The sequence below is a fragment of the Gigantopelta aegis genome, chromosome 14, assembly GCF_016097555.1.
Source record: "Gigantopelta aegis isolate Gae_Host chromosome 14, Gae_host_genome, whole genome shotgun sequence".
Classification (NCBI taxonomy): domain Eukaryota; kingdom Metazoa; phylum Mollusca; class Gastropoda; order Neomphalida; family Peltospiridae; genus Gigantopelta; species Gigantopelta aegis.
Genome location: NC_054712.1, coordinates 3908984 through 3931197, shown reverse-complemented (window position 1 = coordinate 3931197; position 22214 = coordinate 3908984). Strand labels below are relative to the sequence as shown.

Below are 22214 nucleotides of genomic sequence, written 5' to 3'. Positions count from 1 at the left end.
ATAAGTGTTCAAGTTAGGTTAAAGTACCCCCTACCTCTCACTTCCAACACCTATACCAGACGTAAGTTGCAGGATTAGCTCTGCCCATCTCCAAGCTCACAAGTTACAAATTTTAAAAACATTAAGCAAATTTTATTTTCATTTGGAAAAATTATTTCATGTATTAATTTGATATTTTATAGAAAAGATAACTGAGTTTCTGCAATTTTTGAAGTTTAATAAATAATTTTGCTAAATTTTCTGCTCATCCAGAACTAGCCCTGTTTTTAAATGAATATCATTTTGTGTTGAAAATTAGTTGTGCATATTTCATTGCACCATTTTTGTATCCCTTGGTGAATTGTTATCTCATATTGATCATAATATGCTGTTAAAATGATAGAATGATTTACAGTGTCCCATAATATATGCAAGAACATCTCAGGGGAAACAACTCTTCTCACCATCGTATGTACTTCATGACCTTAATTATTAGTATTAATCACTGTATATACTGTACATGTAGTAATGACTCCCCGGCCTCGGTGGTGTCGTGGTTAAACCATCGGACATACGGTTGGTAGGTACAGGGTTCGCAGCCAGAGCGAGTTTTAACAACTCGGTGGGCAAGTGTAAGGCCACTACACCCTCTTCTCTCTCACTAACCACTAACAGTTAACAACTAACTCACTGTCCTGGACAGACAACCCAGATAGCTGAGGTGTGTGCCCAGGACAGCGTGCTTGAACCTTCATTGGAAATAAGCACGAAAATAAGTTGAAATGACTCCCCATATTGCGTGCAGGGTAAAAAATAGTTTGTGTCAAAAATCCAAACATATTTTGTGAATGCATTTTATTCCCCTTTCTACACATACAAACATAACAATGTATGGTAGTATTTTACAGAGCTGTCGACCTTCATTAAAAATGTACTGTTTGAAACAATCTGATGGTGAAATATGACTTTACAGTTTGCAACAGTTCAACTTTGTGTTATACTTAATACATTGACAAATACATGCAGGTTTCGAAATTGGCATTTTTCTAGCTGGCTCATTATTGGGGTTTTTGTTAACAGGCCCTTTTAAAATTTTAGAAGGTCTGAGCATAATTTAAAGTAACAGACCCCCGTTTTTAAACACTAGTGCCTGTTTTTCACTATCAGAGCCCTTTTTGATAGTTGAAATCGGATATTACATATATTTTACTGTTTAGGTTATCGATTTCCAAACATCCGAGGTGTTTCTGGTCATCTTGTCAACTTTCTAAATGAGTTTTTCATAATTCTAAAAATGCACATTTTGTGGAGACCGTTTCCCTGTGTCTTGTTGTAACATTATAAATTAAATAATTATATATTTTTTACATCGAGTACGTAATGTTTTTGAATATGGGCACGTAAAAACAGTTCCCAGTTCTTTCTCTTTCACTGTTTAGATTCAGACATATTTTCTTTTGCTCTCACTCTGTCCAGACCATCTTGTCTTTGGTGTTGGGTTTGGATGAAAAGAAATGAATACTTAGCCATAATATGTTTGTATTTTTGAACACCCACTTCCAGGTTGTCACAGTTTAATTATAAAGCTTCTTAGTCATAATTAATCTTAAGAATGCTTGGGTTTTTTCTTTTCTTCTCATAGTGCTGTTTATAGACATGTGCATTATATTTATAATTATAGTAATATTAATTATAAACAATTTTTATTTGTTAAGTTTGTCTGGAAGAAAAGAAAAATGTAATAGGAAATGTAATTTTGGTGTTTACCACAAATATATTATTATTGTATGCATGTAAATACAAAACTGTTCCTTGATTTCTACAAGGCTATACTGATAGAAAGAAATACAGGATCACATGAACGGCAAAGAGAGACTTGGCAACTAAAGCAGGGCTTGAACTTGACAACGGCACCATCGACAAGAGATACAATTTCCCAGGGTCCGAAGCATCACCGGTTTTGTGTTGCTGGATAAAAATTACTGCCATCAGTAAAACTCGACATTAACAGCAAAATGATAATATCTGGTGTACAATATCTGCCAGTATTTAACATTTGTACAAACTTGACTGTTTAAAAAAAACTGCCAGAGGTCAGGCTCAAAATTTAAAAAAAAAAAAAAAATGCTGTGTGACAAATTCTTAAGTTCACACCCTGCAAAGGCGTCATCCATAGTGTCATGAAGTGAGCCGTTTCTGGCATTCAATTTCCGATTATATCTTTGTATTTTATATAGATATTATGCTGCTAGTTCATTAAATTTGATCTTCAATACCAAATGTTTCCTTACTTACTTCTTGAATGCTCGCTTGGGGTGCTTGCGTCACATGATCGAACCACCTCAGTGGATCCATTCAACTGATTGGGTTTTTTCTCATTCCAACCAATGCACCAAAACTGGTCTAAAGGCTGTGGTATGTGCTTTCCTCTGTGTGGGGGGGAAAGTGCACAGAAAAGATCCCTTGCTGCATGTCCAAATTACCAAAGGTTTGACATCCAATAGCCGATGATTAATAAATCAAAGTGCTCCAGTGGTGGTGTTAAACAAAACAAAATAAATTTTATTTATTTCCCTTATTTATTTATTATGTAGGTGCACATTCATTATTTCCCTCGGTACTGGTACGTCTACCGTGTAGCTGCACATTCATTATTTCCCTCGGTACTGGTACGTCTACCGTGTAGCTGCACATTCATTATTTCCCTCGGTACTGGTACGTCTACCGTGTAGCTGCACATTCATTATTTCCCTCGGTACTGGTACGTCTACCGTGTAGCTGCACATTCATTATTTCCCTCGGTACTGGTACGTCTACCGTGTAGCTGCACATTCATTATTTCCCTCGGTACTGGTACGTCTACCGTGTAGCTGCACATTCATTATTTCCCTCGGTACTGGTACGTCTACCGTGTAGCTGCACATTCATTATTTCCCTCGGTACTGGTACGTCTACCGTGTAGCTGCACATTCATTATTTCCCTCGGTACTGGTACGTCTACCGTGTAGCTGCACATTCATTATTTCCCTCGGTACTGGTACGTCTACCGTGTAGCTGCACATTCATTATTTCCCTCGGTACTGGTACGTCTACCGTGTAGCTGCACATTCATTATTTCCCTCGGTACTGGTACGTCTACCGTGTAGCTGCACATTCATTATTTCCCTCGGTACTGGTACGTCTACCGTGTAGCTGCACATTCATTATTTCCCTCGGTACTGGTACGTCTACCGTGTAGCTGCACATTCATTATTTCCCTCGGTACTGGTACGTCTACCGTGTAGCTGCACATTCATTATTTCCCTCGGTACTGGTACGTCTACCGTGTAGCTGCACATTCATTATTTCCCTCAGTACTGGTACGTCTACCGTGTAGCTGCACATTCATTATTTCCCTCGGTACTGGTACGTCTACCGTGTAGCTGCACATTCATTATTTCCCTCGGTACTGGTACGTCTACCGTGTAGCTGCACATTCATTATTTCCCTCAGTACTGGTACGTCTACCGTGTAGCTGCACATTCATTATTTCCCTCGGTACTGGTACGTCTACCGTGTAGCTGCACATTCATTATTTCCCTCAGTACTGGTACGTCTACCGTGTAGCTGCACATTCATTATTTCCCTCAGTACTGGTACGTCTACCGTGTAGCTGCACATTCATTATTTCCCTCGGTACTGGTACGTCTACCGTGTAGCTGCACATTCATTATTTCCCTCAGTACTGGTACGTCTACCGTGTAGCTGCACATTCATTATTTCCCTCAGTACTGGTACGTCTACCGTGTAGCTGCACATTCATTATTTCCCTCGGTACTGGTACGTCTACCGTGTAGCTGCACATTCATTATTTCCCTCGGTACTGGTACGTCTACCGTGTAGCTGCACATTCATTATTTCCCTCGGTACTGGTACGTCTACCGTGTAGCTGCACATTCATTATTTCCCTCAGTACTGGTACGTCTACCGTGTAGCTGCACATTCATTATTTCCCTCGGTACTGGTACGTCTACCGTGTAGCTGCACATTCATTATTTCCCTCGGTACTGGTACGTCTACCGTGTAGCTGCACATTCATTATTTCCCTCAGTACTGGTACGTCTACCGTGTAGCTGCACATTCATTATTTCCCTCAGTACTGGTACGTCTACCGTGTAGGTGCACATTCATTATTTCCCTCGGTACTGGTACGTCTACCGTGTAGCTGCACATTCATTATTTCCCTCAGTACTGGTACGTCTACTGTGTAGCTGCACATTCATTATTTTCTGATCAGTACCAATCAGGAGGTTTTGCGTACCAGTACTCAATATGTCTGCTTTCATATTGGAAGTTGTACAAGTCTACATTTCCAATAAATGGTATAGTCATCCAAAACCTGGTAATGTCGGTCTGTTTACACTTGGTTTCCATCAGATATATCTATATCAAAGGCTGTGGTATGTGCTGTCCCATCTGTGGGAACGTATACAAAAGATTCCTTATTATTTGTCAAGAACAAAATATATCAAAGTTGTACCTTAATGTGACTGCTCAAATATTACAGTTTCATGAGTGACGTGATATTCCCAAACTGCCTTTTAAAGTAGTAATCTGGGCAGTTGAAAAACCTCGGTACATTGTATATATGCTGTCCTATCCAGACAGGTGCACTCAAAAGATCTTCTGTTTTTAAAGAGTTTAAAGTTTGTTTTAAAGCACATCAATTCATTCATTGGATGTCAAACATTTGGTAATTCTGACATATAGTCTTACAGAGGAAACTTGCGACATTTTCCTAATGCAGCAAGGGATCTTTTATATGCACTTTCAAACAGACAGCAAAGCAGATACCACAGCCTTTGATAAGTTGTAGTGCACTGGTTGGAACGAGAAAAAAAAACAATCAGCTGAATAGATCCACCGAGGTGGTTTGATCCTGCGATGCAAGTACTCAACCGACTGAGCTAAATCCTGCCCCTTCTAATTACTTAAATACTTTGATGCTTTCATTTCAAGTTAAACAAACAACACAACCGTCTGTTTATGTTTACTGTTGACTATTCACAATATACAGATAAAGGATATACAATTAATTTCCATATATACATAATATACTATACCATACATTCTGACAAAGACGACAAATTAATCATCTTAATAGGATATATAATGACTACACTAGTTTTCGCTAGATACCATTTTTATGAAATGGGTGAACTTCCCATGTTAGTATCCAACCAAATGAAAGTTAAAGTCTGTTATCATGGGAAGTTCACGTGTTTCGTAAAAATGATATCTAGCGACAAAGAGTGTGGTATTTTATTTATTACCCACCAACATTAGTCAACAAGACATGCAAATGCGCACAGCTAAGACCAGTGAAGATGACGTCATTATTTTTCTATTATTATGCACCACTAGGTGTGTATGACATTTGTACGACATACACCAAATGACCAAGTGGGTCCTAAAGGTTTCAATAAAACTGATATGGACATTAACCAGTGTTCAAAGGGCCACATTTCAACCTATTCCCAGATACTTTAAAGAATGGTTTCTAATAAATACACTAATACACATTCTTCTGTATCAACTATTACAATGTCGTGGATATCAAGAAAAATGTCAAAACAAGAGGCCCTGAGACAATGGGCTATCGGAAACCTTATTTCAAAAGCTCTTCAGCAAAAGTAAACTTTTAAAAATTTTACACTGGGTATTTTAATGTTTTATGTATGTGGACAGAAAAAATACATGGATATTTTTAACACTGAAAAAAGAGCCATGGCCTCCCTTACCTACCCTCCCCAACTTCTCTCCTGAATCCTCTACTAAGATACTACACATAACAAGTTAACTAATTCATCATCTAATACATGCATGTCCATCACACATTAACACATTACTGCTTGGTTAAACAAAAATCCTCATGTGACATTTATCATCCATTAAAGGCTTTTGTAGGAGATGGCCCTGGCACTATAATTTGCAATATCTCCTGCAATATTCTCCTAGGAGAACGTGCTTCTTTTGTTACGTCACTGTGTATGTTTCAGCGCTAAATCTATCATTAGTGACGTCACACCACTGGCGTTCTGCTAGTTAACGAGTCTACCACTGCCAAACATAGTGACATTCAACCCACATTACTGAGTGACATTGTTTACAATTGTCGCTAATGAAAAGGATGATAAAAAGAATACCCCCTCGTGTCTTGTTATATTATAATTTATCAGCACTCGATAAACGTAAAAAAATCCTCGGCAAATCCTCGGATTTCATACTTTTATCAATTCATGCTGATAAATTATATCACAAGACACTCGGGGAGTATCCGCTATTTACCACAAGTTACATTGTTGATTCTACTTAAGTTGATGACAAATTCAAACATCAATGCTTTGGCTTCGTACACAATAAATATAATATATCAAATAGTAATTTTTAGGTGTTATATTTAACAAATGGTTCTTCTTCTTTTCATTGTTAAAATTAAACGTAACATTTTGTCCACAGTTTTGAAACAAAAAACATACCGACATGTAAACAATGTTTTCTGCTCAATATGGAACTTCAACTATTTTGACAGGGGTGAACATAAAAGTAGATTTATTATTTTTAATGTGGAAAGCATAGTAATGACATAGTTGTTTTATAATTTGAATGAAAGTACATAAAATGTGGAAAGATGTGGTGGGATTACACATTCATTTACTTTCCACACTAGAGCGGATTATAACATATATATGTCAACTAGAGAATGAATTAGTAAGAAGACTTATAGTTCACGGTAATATATGAAATTCCAGGGCTTCTAGAATTTGTATAAAATCCACTAGCATGGGACAAGTGATTTTAAACATTTACTAGCCACGATTAAAAATTCCCTAGCCCTACTTTACTTTAACTTAATAGAATTTTACTAAATAATAGTAATAATCAGATAGGTCACCTAGAGGGAGATAGAGCTTAAAAATACTAACATTGAGGTTTTGGGGTGGGGCCAAGCTAATCATATTTACAAAAGACACTTAACTGCAACATTTGACTATTTCTCTTTTACTAGCCGCCGGGCATGGCAATATTAGTTATTTACTAGCTCAACATTGAATATCACCAGCCATGGGAGTGGGGCTACCATAATCTAGAAGTCCTGTACTAGCCCAACATTGAATATCACCAGTCATGGGAGTGGGGCTACCATAATCTAGAAGCCCTGTCGGGCATGGCAATAATAGTTATTTACTAGCCCAACATTGAATATCACTAGCCATGGGAGTGGGGCTACGATAATCTAGAAGCCCTGTCGGGCATGGCAATAATAGTTATTTACTAGCCCAACATTGAAAATCACTAGCCATGGGAGTGGGGCTACGATAATCTAGAAGCCCTGTGAAATTGAGAGAAGAACAAAAACAACTGCTACACAGATTCACACGGGGTGAATCCTCCCGAGTATACTACATGTCTATTTCTTACAACACACGGCTGAGCCCAAACTAAACCACACAACCAGACAGAACTGTGGAAGGTGAATGCAAATATACTCAACAAAATTCATTAAGGGCCAGTAGAAAATTTTTCTTTATAAATGCAGGGCTCACATTGCCAAATTAGTCAACTGCTAATTTTTATCTAAAGCGGTTACAACATTTGGCCTTTTTAATAATGTTCAAACAAATACTACGCTTATCTGCAAATTGGCTAAAACAAAATTTGTTCCAGTGTGACACATTTTGATACAAAATACATGTCCTTTTGGTTATTCAAGGCATACAAATCTTGTATTTTTGCATGCGTTACTGGTCAAAATTTACTCAGCCAGTGTTTAGAAAGCTTCTGTGGTAAAAAAAAAACTTGGTAACAAACTACAACATTTAGGCCAGCAAAAATGGACTAAACGGTCTATTGCAGTGTTTGAAATAAGCACTTGTCCGTTTGTCTTGACAAGTGATGATTTGCTCAAACAAGCAAAATGTCCCTCAACAGTTTTCCAGTACACAAGTCAAAATGCTCAATGCAGTTTTATTTTGAGAAATCAAACACATGATCCTTGTTCTTGAATAAAACAAACCATTTATTTGGACAAGTGAAAATACTGATGGATAAGTAGATTTCTAGCCCACAAGTGAAAAATTCAGGGTGGGGGGGGGGGGGGGAGTGTGGTGTTTCTATCACTAATTGATCCTTAATTAATTTTGTTGAGTACACTTTAGCACTAAACGGTTTGACTAAAACTATGATTTGCCTCTAAGGATCACCATCTAAAATGAATGTCTGGACACAGTTCAGTTAGCGGATGGGTTACATTGCACAATAAATCACTTTTACACTGATCTGTCCATATGGTGCTGTATCAAGCAGTAAGCTGTTCAAAATATTGGAATGTAGCTGTCGATTTTGGCGCGATGCCGCTGCGCAACGCACTCCGCTATCCAGATGATGTTGCGGCACTCCTGTTCCTTCAGCTTGACGTACGAGTAGAAGACTCCGAACTGGAACTGTTGCATGAACGACTGCTTCATCAGTTTGACCTGGACAACAACAAAATCATATTTAATAGTAAGAATGGCGTATTTCAAAATGTAGCATGGATGACTCGTTCATCAGTTTGACCTGGACAACAACAAAATCCTATTTAATAGTAAGAATGGTGTATTTCAAAATGTAGCATGGACGACTGCTTCATCAGTTTTACCTGGACGACAACAAAATCATATTTAATAGTAAGAATGGTGTATTTCAAACTGTAGCATGGATGACTCATTCATCAGTTTGACCTGGACAACAACAAAATCCTATTTAATAGTAAGAATGGTGTATTTCAAACTGTAGCATGGACGATTCATTCATCAGTTTTACCTGGACAACAACAAAATCATATTTAATAGTAAAAATGGTGTATTTCAAAATGTAGCATGGACGACTGCTTCACCAATTTGACCTGGACAACAACAAAATCATATTTAATAGTAAGAATGGTGTATTTCAAAATGTAACATGAATGACTGCTTCATCAGTTTTACCTGGACAATATTGGTGTTTTTCAAAATCCCAAACTAAACATCAATTTTATTCCTCTGCCTACAAAGATGAAAATGCATAACAAAAAACAATCCAAAAATACTAATATAGGTGGTTGGGTACTGAGATAGGCCTGAGGGTTTAGCGTTGGACAGTGGTCGATGGAGGCACCCATTCAGAATGTATGTAAAATATCTGTCAAAACATAAAGCTTATGTTTTGTATTTAGATATGAAAATGTTTGGACACCAGCAAAAAAACCCACCTGTAAACACCATACAGACTATTACAAATTTACAATTGTGGATAAATCCAGGACATTTTTAGCTATTTGCCCAAGTTGGATTCAGTTACGTTGATCTCTGACTCCATATTAACTAGCATTTTTGTTTAAATTTGTTGTCAAAAATATCCTACAAAGGATTTGTTGAAATAACGTAATTGTAAATTATCTAATATTTAGAGCAAAGCAAATCGCAGATTAAAAGCAAATAATTCAATGACAATATCCTTCAAATTGTTCTCGACTACAAATGCAGAGCTATCTCCGGTACTTGCAAAATTAGCAAAACTGTGAATTTTAAAAACAATTAGAAAATTTTAATTTGACAAAATAATTTAATGCAACCCTCTACATTAACTTTTCCATCTAGGAGCCAGATGGAGCCTACTTGTATTTTTCATGTACATACTGTAGTATGAAATTTTTTAGTCACCAAGTGGAAAAACAATTGTCTCATACGCGACGAAATAGGGTCGTAATGTAGACGACTGTAATGTAAACAGTCCGACAGTGTTCTTAATAATGTTTTGTCAATATATCTTTATATATATATTATTAACTGGCGGGCTAGTAAAGTTTAGTTGGTTCTGATCCGGCAGACTAGTTAAATATTTTCCATTCCTGCACCCCTGTGTAATAATTGATACTTCGAAAATAACAGGGTTTCTGCAATTTAAGAAATTTAATAAATAATTTGAAAATGTTCTGTTTATCCAGAGTTATCTCTGTAATGTGATTTCACTGATGTATTCACATAAATCATAAACATTACACCGTTAAAACTAAAACTGACCTCGTGTTCAAAGAACTTGTCTTCAAGTGTCTTGTCTCCTGGGTTGGTTCCAGCCCCATCAAAAAGCTCCTTATATTCCTAAAACATAACAATAACAATACCGTGTAGCAAACAGTGTTTTCAATAATGTTGAAATTTTTTTTTCAGAAAGACGAAAGAAAAATGAAAGAGGTTTTTTGTATCTTTTAAAAACTTTGAGGGTGACACAGAACTTGACATACATTGTGTTTGCTTCCTATTTATTGAACAAGTTTATTTTGCACAAAAATATATACCACGAGATCGAGTGGTATGTTCTTGCACAAAATAAGTGCAATAAAAAGGATGCAAAAACATACTCAGAAGCAATCGTGTGTAATGTTTCAAATATGATGTGATGTAATTTGTAGATAAGACATGACATCAGTAATAAAAAGGCGCTAATTCCAGTAAAAATAAAAAGGGAATTCCCCATTTACAGGTTCCGGTTCTGATCACACATATGTGTCGTACAAAATAAATTTATCACACGGTTTGGAAATGTCTTTATCACTATAGTACGATTGAATAGGTATGTAAGAAAGCATTAGCCTTTTCCTTAATATAAGTATCAATGCAATCATAGGATGGGATTATTTTGGTTATTTTTACAATTTGTGGTGTTTGGAAGATAAACTTGATATATACCAAATGGCTGACATCCAATAGCCAATAAGTAATGTGGAAGATAAACTTGATATATACCAAATGGCTGACATCCAATAGCCAATAAGTAATGTGGAAGATAAACTTGATATATACCAAATGGCTGACATCCAATAGCCAATAACTAATGTGGAAGATAAACTTGATATATACCAAATGGCTGACATCCAATAGCCAATAAGTAATGTGGAAGATAAACTTGATATATACCAAATGGCTGACATCCAATAGCCAATATTTAATGTGGAAGATAAACTTGATATATACCAAATGGCTGACATCCAATAGCCAATAACTAATGTGGAAGATAAACTTGATATATACCAAATGGCTGACATCCAATAGCCAATAACTAATGTGGAAGATAAACTTGATATATACCAAATGGCTGACATCCAATAGTTAATAAGTAATGTGCTCTAGTTAAACAAAACAATCCTTAGAATAAAACGTTTTGTTTAATGACAGTTTTCCACATATCCATAATAAGGATAGGCTTCCCAAACTCAGTGTAGTAGTATGAATCCCGCCACTTCATGTCATTTGTTTGTGTTCCCAAACTCACAGTGTAGTAGTATGAATCCCGCCACTACATGTCATTTGTTTGTGTTCCCAAACTCACAGTGTAGTAGTATGAATCCCGCCACTACATGTCATTTGTTTGTGTTCCCAAACTCACAGTGTAGTAGTTTGAATCCCACCACTACATGTCATTTGTTTGTGTTCCCAAACTCACAGTGTAGTAGTATGAATCCCGCCACTACCTGTCATTTGTTTGTGTTCCCAAACTCACAGTGTAGTAGTATGAATCCCGCCACTAGATGTCATTTGTTTGTGTTCCCAAACTCACAGTCTAGTAGTATGAATCCCGCCACTACATGTCATTTGTTTGTGTTCCCAAACTCACAGTGTAGTAGTATGAATCCCGCCACTAGATGTCATTTGTTTGTTCCCAAACTCACAGTGTAGTACATGTAATATGAATCCCATCACTACATGTCATTTGTTTGTGTTCCCAAACTCAGTGTAGTAGTATGAATCCCGCCACTACATGTCATTTGTTTGTGTTCCCAAACTCAGTCTAGTAGTATGAATCCCGCCACTACCTGTCATTTGTTTGTGTTCCCAAACTTACAGTGTAGTAGTATGAATCCCACCACTACATGTCATTTGTTTGTGTTCCCAAACTCACAGTGTAGTAGTATGAATCCCGCCACTACATGTCATTTGTTTGTGTTCCCAAACTCACAGTGTAGTAGTATGAATTCCGCCACTACATGTCATTTGTTTGTGTTCCCAAACTCAGTGTAGTACATGTAATATGAATCCTGCCACTACATGTCATTTGTTTGTGTTCCCAAACTCACAGTGTAGTAGTATGAATCCCCCGCCACTACATGTCATTTGTTTGTGTTCCCAAACTCACAGTGTAGTAGTATGAATCCCGCCACTACATGTCATTTGTTTGTGTTCCCAAACTCACAGTGTAGTAGTATGAATCCCGCCACTACATGTCATTTGTTTGTGTTCCCAAACTCACAGTGTAGTAGTATGAATTCCGCCACTACATGTCATTTGTTTGTGTTCCCAAACTCACAGTGTAGTAGTATGAATCCCGCCACTTCATGTCATTTGTTTGTGTTCCCAAACTCACAGTGTAGTAGTATGAATCCCGCCACTACATGTCATTTGTTTGTGTTCCCAAACTCAGTGTAGTAGTATGAATTCCGCCACTACATGTCATTTGTTTGTGTTCCCAAACTCACAGTGTAGTACATGTAATATGAATCCTGCCACTACATGTCATTTGTTTGTGTTCCCAAACTCACAGTGTAGTAGTATGAATCCCGCCACTACATGTCATTTGTTTGTGTTCCCAAACTCACAGTGTAGTAGTATGAATCCCACCACTACATGTCATTTGTTTGTGTTCCCAAACTCACAGTGTAGTAGTATGAATCCCGCCACTACATGTCATTTGTTTGTGTTCCCAAACTCACAGTGTAGTAGTATGAATCCCGCCACTACATGTCATTTGTTTGTGTTCCCAAACTCACAGTGTAGTACATGTAATATGAATCCTGCCACTACATGTCATTTGTTTGTGTTCCCAAACTCACAGTGTAGTAGTATGAATCCCGCCACTACATGTCATTTGTTTGTGTTCCCAAACTCACAGTGTAGTAGTATGAATCCCGCCACTACATGTCATTTGTTTGTGTTCCCAAACTCACAGTGTAGTAGTATGAATCCCGCCACTACATGTCATTTGTTTGTGTTCCCAAACTCACAGTGTAGTAGTATGAATCCCGCCACTACATGTCATTTGTTTGTGTTCCCAAACTCACAGTGTAGTAGTATGAATCCCGCCACTACATGTCATTTGTTTGTGTTCCCAAACTCATAGTGTAGTACATGTAATATGAATCCCGCCACTTCATGTCATTTGTTTGTGTTCCCAAACTCACAGTGTAGTACATGTAATATGAATCCCACCACTACATGTCATTTGTTTGTGTTCCCAAACTCACAGTGTAGTAGTATGAATTCTGCCACTACATGTCATTTGTTTGTGTTCCCAAACTCACAATGTGTAGTGTGAAGTGTTTGTGTTACTCACCGCGTAGTAGTGTCAATTGTTTGTGTTACATTGTGTTACTCAAAGCTTAGTAGTGTCAATTGTTTGTGTTACTCACAGCATAGTAGTGTCAATTGTTTGTGTTACATTGTTACTCAAAGCTTAGTAGTGTCAATTGTTTGTTACTCACAGCATAGTAGTGTCAATTGTTTGTGTTACTCACAGCGTAGTAGTGTCAATTGTTTGTGTTACTCACAGCGTAGTAGTGTCAATTGTTTGTGTTACTCACTACGTAGTAGTGTCAATTGTTTGTGTTACTCACAGCATAGTAGGGTCAGTTGTTTGTGTTACTCACCACGTAGTAGTGTCAATTGTTTGTGTTACTCACAGCGTAGTAGTGTCAATTATTTGTTACTCACAGTGTAGTAGTGTCAATTGTTTGTGTTACTCATCACATAGTAGTGTCAATTGTTACTCAGTGTAGTAGTGTCAATTGTTACTCACAGCATAGTAGTGTCAATTGTTACTCACAGCGTAGTAGTCTGCGATCTGCCGGACCTGGTCGTAGTCCTCAGCCTTGGCCAACATGGACAGCCCGTCTGGGTAGAGGTTGCCGCACTTTGGGTACAACTTCTCACGGTCCTCCTTGCTCAGCTCCGTGCCAAACGAGTTGATCGTGATGATGAAAGCACGGCGGTCCGCCTCAAACTGAACACACACAACAATCGCTAATAATTATATTAAATATAGAGACTGGGCTTTGAAGTGTGATATCCATTTAAAAACTTATCATATAACTTACCCATAAAATCCATGTCATAAAACCCATGTGATAATTTAGTGTATTAACCCAGTTAATAATGGTATGCAAATCTAAAGGTATATGCAAATTTGCAAGGTCTCTAGTAGCTGTCAATGGGTCATTTGTTTACAAACCAACAAGACCTGTATACCTGAGTGTCACGTTTTCATAAGATTTAGTTAATATGTAAAATATCAACCCCGTCTAGTTAATCAGTATTTGTCTTGGCAGAGCCTCGACAAATACCGATTTTAAAACATAGACTCCGTAGATATTTTCCATATTAAAAAATAGTCATGACGATTTCTCTGTTTACTACATATTGAATGAAAATATTATTTTAAAAGTGTTATAGGATAAATAGAATTTGCTACTCGTGTTTATATGTGAAATATCAACCTCGTCTAGTTAATTGGTATTTGTCTCGGAAGAGCCTTGACAAATACTGATTAATATAGACTCAGTTGATATTTTCCATATTAAAAAATAGTCATGACGATTTCTATGTTTACTACATATTGAATGAAAATATTATTTTAAAAGTGTTATAGGATAAATAGAATTTGCTACTCGTGTTTTATATGTAAAATATCAACCTCGTCTAGTTAATTGGTATTTGTCTCGGAAAAGCCTTGACAAATACTGATTAATGTAGACTCAGTTGATATTTTCCATATTAAAAAACACTTGTAAGGAATCCTCTGTATAAGATACCTAAATAAAGGTGATATTTGAGCATCGGGGTATGAACCAAAACACAAGAATTCTGCAGAATTGAACAACACGCCTACCATAAACTTGTTTCATGTCCTGTGATGAACATCCAAAGGTACAACTATAAACCAAGTTTCACTGATCTAGGCATAAATTATTTGTGAGAAACATATTTAAATAAGAACTTTAACACAAAAGTTGATGATGCTGCCATTTTATATTGTGAAAGGCGAGAGAAAAAGCAGCAAAACCCTCATTAACATTCTTAGATGTGGGTAAATTTAACATATTTCAGTGTGCTGATAATGTAAAATAGAGTTTTACAATGACTACTATTTTCACAATACTTACAGCCAGAGCTTCACACATCACCTCTGCAGTGGCTCCACCTAGCTGTTTGCAGAAACTGTAAAAATCCTCTAAATATGCCTGTAATAAGGAGACATAAAATGTACTGAATTCTTCTCACAAATAGTATGCACAATATACCCCAAACAAGACTGGACATTAAAATTACTAATAACACTAAATTTTCAATTTATTTATGTTTACTAAACACATATATATGTTAACATGTCAGTAACAAGTTTGTACTGGGAGAAATACACTAAATAATAAGATGGATCAGACATTTTCTATTACAATTTTCAAGGATTTTTCTACAAACAGCAACATGATTTAGTGATACATATATTAAAATTTTATGTCACAAATGGCCAATCTCTTATTGTTTTATTTTAATGGCAAGAAATTAATTTGTACCCAACTGACCACGGCTTATAGAATATGTAAAACAAATTGACATACCTTGTATAAAGTGTTTCGAATAATCTCTATATTCATCTCGTCCAGATCCTGTTCTGAGATGCAGTCGATGAAGTAGGCAGCTGGTGACCGAAAATACAAACAATTACAGTCACTAACACTCATTTCTGAAGTACGTACCCTTCCTGTTTCACATAAAATTAATTCTGACAACTACAAACACGGGGTTTAAGCTGGATGTCAAAAATTAAAAGCAATTTTGCAAATTTGATTTGAAAATCAGTAACATTCAAATAACATTTAGCTATTTTTTAAAACTGTTATACATATACAACTGCCAAGCAACACAGTTTTTAAATTAAGACTTTTAGCGAATTGGTAATGACATACATTGCCCAAATTCAACTTTAAATCAAATTTGGCAAATGACAGTTTAAACCCTGCAAACACAAAGAATGGCCTGAAATGCTATGGATTTGCCATATAATTTAAAATTTAGTTCAAAAGTTGGAAGTAATGTTTAAGTTAAAAAGTTCTAATAACCGTAAATAATTTAAGCTGCCTAGCAGCTATGGTCAACTGGTTTTCATATTTCATTATAAAACCAAAATTACAACATAACTTTAACTAATTTTCACTGTACCAATTTTATAGGTCATCCGTTATTTTTTGCTAAACAGAGTTACTTCCCCTGAATAGCAAATTCTGATTTTAGGATGTCAGGGACACATTTTTGCTTCTGGTTTTGAATTTTGGACCTCTTGTTACATAATAATGAAACTATAGCATATACCTATACACAAACATCAAACATGTATAACATGGAGTGCCTTTTATGAATTAAGCTCATCTGCTGAATTGCCGAACATCAATATTAAAAAAAAATCATTTTAATAACTCCATACTGATTACAGGTTTTTTTTAAAGACATATTATGAAATCTACAGTCCCAAATTCTAAATATGATTGGATACGAGGTTTCAAACATGGCAGAATTGTATTTTTTAATTAAAAAAGGGGCGTGGCACCTAATATTCAACAAGTTGTATCTTCAAAACTATTCGGAATTGAGTGTATATTTTGCATAACATCCATTCTACCACCAGACATATTTTAAAGAATGTTTTCAGTGACATATTCAAGGGTTATATGGGAAGATTTCTGGAAGACAGGTGCTTGGCAGCGAATAATGTGAAACCATTGCGACTAACCAAGTGGAGTGTCGACTAACACTGCATTATACAGCTCGGCCGGCGTCGACGCAATGTGTATCGCCTCCATCTGTTCGAAACTGCCCAGCGGGTGACATTTTGGAATGAGCTCATTGATTGGGCGTTGGTGCAGCGTGCCGGTAATGAGCAAAATGATGTTATCGATCATGTAACTGTATCTGAAAGAACAAACGTCAATGAGAAAAACATTAGTAATCAAAATGTTTTACTTCACTGTCCTACGACACATGGTACAGGATGCACTAAAAAGAAAGTGTTTTATTTAACGACGCACTCAACACATTTTATTTACAGTTATATGGCGGTTAAGGACCACACAGATTTTTTTTTATAGAGGAAACCCGCTGTCTCCACATAGGCTACTCTTTTACAACAGGCAGCAAGGGATCTTTTATTTGCGCTTCCCACAGGCAGGATAGCACAAACCATGGCCTTTGTTGAACCAGTTATGGATCACTGGTCGGTGCAAGTGGTTTACACCTACCCATTGAGCCTTGCGGAGCACTCACTCAGGGTTTTGAGTCAGAATCTGGATTAAAAATTCCATGCCTCGACTGGGATCCGAACCCAGTACCTACCAGCCTGTAGACCGATGGCCTGCCACGACGCCACCGAGAGGATGCACTAGTTAAAAGTTAAAGTATGTTTTGTTTAATAACATGACTAGAGCATACTGATTTATTAATCATTGGCGATTGGATGTCAAACAATTTGTAATTTTGACATATAGTCTTAGAGAAGAAACCCACTATATTTTTCCCTTACGAGTATCATAAAACAGTGTTTGTTTCCGGTTACCTGGCCGACCCTAATTTGAACCTGCCGACCCTAAAACTTTTTTTGTATATCCAAAAATGTTTTTTTAATATAACAACGATTTCCACGAAAACATTCCAAAACTATCACAAGCACTAATTTGGTGTCATTTAGGGGATAACCCTACTGTTTTTTCCGATTTGCGGACGTATATTGGTGGTTTTACTGTCGCAAATTTAGTTTTATTGATTAAGAATTGATTAACGGAGTTACTTCTCTTCAAATTGAAGTTCGGTAACTTTCGTGAGATATCGGGTGAAGAGTCAGAAAATAGTTTTCACGAATATATGCGATCTTTTCTGATTTACTCTACATCTAGTGTAGCGAGGTGTTCCGATTAATAATAATAATAACCATATTTAATGATTTACTCCAGCGACAAACTGGCCTTGTAGAAATTTAGTGACCTTCTGATAAACTAGGGGAGGGAATGTTTACCGATACTGATGGAGTTTACTGCCAAATCAAATTATTAAATATACTCTTCAAAAAAAGAAACGCAAAAGGGTACAAATGGGTTATAACTCCGATTTTATGTTTCCTACCGGTTCATGCTTTGTGAATATAAGGTCATTGCATGTCCCAAACACATTCCCACGGTTACATTCGATAAAACGCAGCTACTGTACAATAAAGTTCCAAAATGTGAATATTCGCAAAAACGCAGCCACGTGCAAACCATGTCACCACTGCACGTGCGTTGTCTGCACGTGCAACATGAACACCGACAGTATAAAAGTGCAGGGTGTTCGCTTGCCTGGCCTCTGTATCTGGCCGACAGTTGACAATCCAGGACATGCCACGTCTCAGTGAACCGCAGAGAAACAATGCCATCGGCCGACTAGACGCAGGCGAATCCAGAACGGCCGTTGCCAGGGCATTTCATGTGTCCCCAAGCACCATCTCCAGACTGTGGGACCGTTACCAGCAACATGGATCAACACGTGACCTCCCTAGATCCGGTCGACCACGGGTCACTACCCCCGGGCAGGACATCTACATCCGGGTACGCCACCTTCGGGAACGATTGACTACTGCCACCTCCACAGCCGCAGCAATACCAGGTTTGCGCAGGATATCCGACCAGACCGTACGGAACCGCCTACGTGAGGTAGGAATTCGTGCCAGACGTCCAGTTCGAGGTGTCATCTTAACACCACAACACCTTTGACTCTGACTGCAGTGGTGCCAGATTCATCGACAATGGCCTCAACTGCGATGGAGACAGGTGTGGTTCAGTGACGAGTCCCGATTTCTGCTCCGACGTCATGATGGAAGATGTCGCGTGTATAGGCGTCGTGGTGAACGTTATGCGGCAAACTGCGTGCAGGAAGTGCACAGATTCGGCGGGGGTAGTGTCATGGTGTGGACAGCCATCTCACACACTGGCAGAACTGACCTGGTCCACGTGCATGGCAACCTGAATGCACAGGGCTACATTGACCAGATCCTCCGGCCACACATCGTTCCAGTTATGGCCAACGCCAACGCAGTGTTCCAACATGACAACGCCAGGCCTCACACAGCACGTCTCACAGCGGCTTTCCTACAGAACAGCAACATTAATGTCCTTCCTTGGCCATCGATATCACCGGATTTGAACCCAATTGAGCATCTATGGGACGAGTTGGACCGACGCCTCCGACAGCGACAACCACAGCCGCAGACCCTGCCCGAGCTGGCAGCAGCCTTGCAGGCCGAGTGGGCCACCATCCCCCGGGACGTCATCCGTACTCTGGTTGCTTCAATGGGAAGGCGGTGCCAGGCAGTTGTCAACACACGCGGAGGCCACACCCGGTATTGACTCCAGATGACCTTGACCTTGGTGGTGTGTCCTATCACTTACTCACAATGGACTAGAGTGAATTGTGAACAATCCTGCAACATTTGGTAATTATCGGACTCACCATTCAATAATTAAATCAATTCTCCAAATGTTACGACAATGTGGTTTTGCGTTTCTTCTTTTGAAGAGTATATGTCAGTAAGATCTCGATGCGTTTCGTTATTTTTTGTAAGTGGTCACTGGGAACTTCGCTGGTTTCTGATAAAAACAGCGTCAGAACGACCATGTGTTTGACGTCCAATAGCCGATGATATTAAAGATAAAAAATCAATGTGCTCTAGTGGCGTCGTTAAATAAAACAAACTTTACTTTTCAACATTCGTTTGAGCATCCTGAGCATTTGTACTGCATTTCTATTCATTGGACCAATTGATTGCTTCAAACCAAGTGTGTACTTTAATACTGGATGCATACAGAATAAAACATTGCAAATTATAAAATTGGTAAGTCTACCATTTCTTAGATACACTAGGAAAGATAATATTCATAACATTTTTTTTAACTGTTATTGCTGGACAGATAAATATAGAACCCTTCTTTTCAGTTTTCAACCAAGTCTGTCCTGGACCAGTACAGAAGTTAAGTGTTAGTATGAGAGTAAACATTCTGCCTAAACAGCAAGGGTCTTTTGTATGTACTCTCCCACAGATAGGTTAGCACCATGTTGCCCTCAAAATCAAAATGCCTTGCCTTTTATAAATTTATAAGTTGCCCATGTAAAAAGAAGCCTTTAAACACACCTATGTGGATAGTACTACATATTTCCGTTTTTTAATTAAGTTATGAAATAGATATAGAAAATAAAATGGCCATACGGTTTTCGTCCTTTTGAAAATTGTATAATGGAAAAAAAAGCCCTTATATTTAAAACTGCACATAAAATATGCCCCCAAAACGTCACTTTACCATGCCTTACTTCATTTCTAGGGAAAACACTGTGATGAATGGCATTGTTGGTTTGCATAATGCATTTCTATACATGCAGAGGTTATTTTGGATACCGGTTGTCAACACCTTTATTTAATATCCATAAATAAAATTATTTTCCAAAATAAAATGTTTTTCCTACCTACCTATCCTATATTTTTCCAGCATGTGATAGGAAACAAGTGTAATTTTTTTTTTTTCGGGCCTTAGTAGCAAGATATATTTTATATGCACCATCCCACAGACAGGATAGCACATACCACGGCTTTAGATATACCAGTCATGGTGCACTGGCTGGAATAAGAAATAGCCCAATAAGTCAACTGATAGGGATCAATCCTAGACCGACCGCACATTAGTTTAGCACTTTATGTATGGTTTGTAGATTTTTATGCAATAATGAGTATACAATGTACAATTTTCATGCAGACAGCATTTAAACAAAGATGTAATAATACTAACGTGATGTAATCAAGAAATGTGGCAAGTGGCTCAATACAGTGGTTCCTCAGATGTTGAAATTCAATAACGAGTTTTTCTCGCAGTCTGTCATCAATGACGGAAACTGCCAGTGGACTCGGTTCATTTGCCAAGAAATTTCCATAGTCTGTACTCTGAAGGTGAAGTTTCAAGTCTGTAAACGAAATACAAATGTGTGAATCACATGCATTCTTAATCATTTGAAAACAGTGCATTACTACACACCCCATTCTGACCAAAAAGTTCATCATTCACAGGGCTAGTACTAGGTAAACAGAAAATGTCACCAAATTATCCATTACACTTAAAAAATTGGTTATTATTTAACAAAATATCAATTATTACATGCAATTATTTTGCCAAATTAAAATAAAATTTGCCAATTATTTTAGAAATTTGCAATTGGCGAATGTCAGAGCTAACCCTGCTTTACCCTGGTGCACCAAAAATCGAACACAACATTTGTAAAAATAAATAAATAATGGGTTTTTTTTATATAGACTGCATTAACAATTACGGTTGAGATCAATAAATTTACACTTATTTATCTTTGAGAGATATAGAAATAGCGAAATATGACACTTGCGCCTATGATAGTGGAAGTTTATGAAACGGTGTCATTTCCTGCTTTGAACATGAGTGTCAAAATTATCATGATCAAGAAAATGTCAATTGCATGTCCACTTAGTACTTACCCTCGAGTGTTTCACACTGTACCAAATTCAAATAATCAGATTGCTTCAGTATTCCCGATTTGAATCCCCTAACAATACCTTCTAAATAACCGTGATCAATATTAAAGGATAATTCGGGCATCATTTTGACGAAGTATGTTATTTCTCGATCCTAACTCAGAATCACATTAGAATAGACATTGATCACATGCTAGTTAACACTGCCACCTAGGTGAGATAACTCTAAACGTGATATCGCTATGTCTTAGGATTTTATCGGACGACCTACACGAGTAACTTGAGTTATATGTAAAGAAAAAAAAATAGAACCAAAGGGGTTTATTTTATTATTTTTAGCAAGTAACACTTTGTAACGTTAAGAGTACCCCCAACACACCTTCCCCTTAAAAATTAATGTTCACAAACTACCCTCGTTGTCACAGTGATCTAATTTGACCAAAAGTATTGAATTTTCGTTTTATATTTAATATTTAATTTGATTACTACGCAAAAAAATATCATCTGCAACAGAGGAATTGGCCACCACAGCCTGCATAAAAATTATAACCATTGACGAACCTCCCCAGTAATCTTTTGTAACGATCCGCCTAATTCTACCCAGTAATCCTCTTATG

General features: G+C 37.4%; 1 protein-coding gene across 1 annotated transcript; it reads right to left on the bottom strand.

Moving 5' to 3' along the window:
- Window positions 1–7230: 7230 nt before the first annotated feature.
- LOC121388236 (V-type proton ATPase subunit d 1-like) lies at window positions 7231–21791 on the bottom strand. Its single transcript, XM_041519504.1, has 8 exons — window positions 21601–21791; window positions 20888–21059; window positions 16816–16994; window positions 15647–15726; window positions 15191–15268; window positions 13855–14031; window positions 10062–10139; window positions 7231–8495 (listed from the first exon to the last, which is right to left on the bottom strand). Exons 1-8 carry the CDS (start codon window positions 21722–21724, stop codon window positions 8334–8336), a joined length of 1050 nt encoding a protein of 349 aa, XP_041375438.1. The 5' UTR covers window positions 21725–21791; the 3' UTR covers window positions 7231–8333.
- Between the last annotated feature and the right edge of the window lie 423 nt (window positions 21792–22214).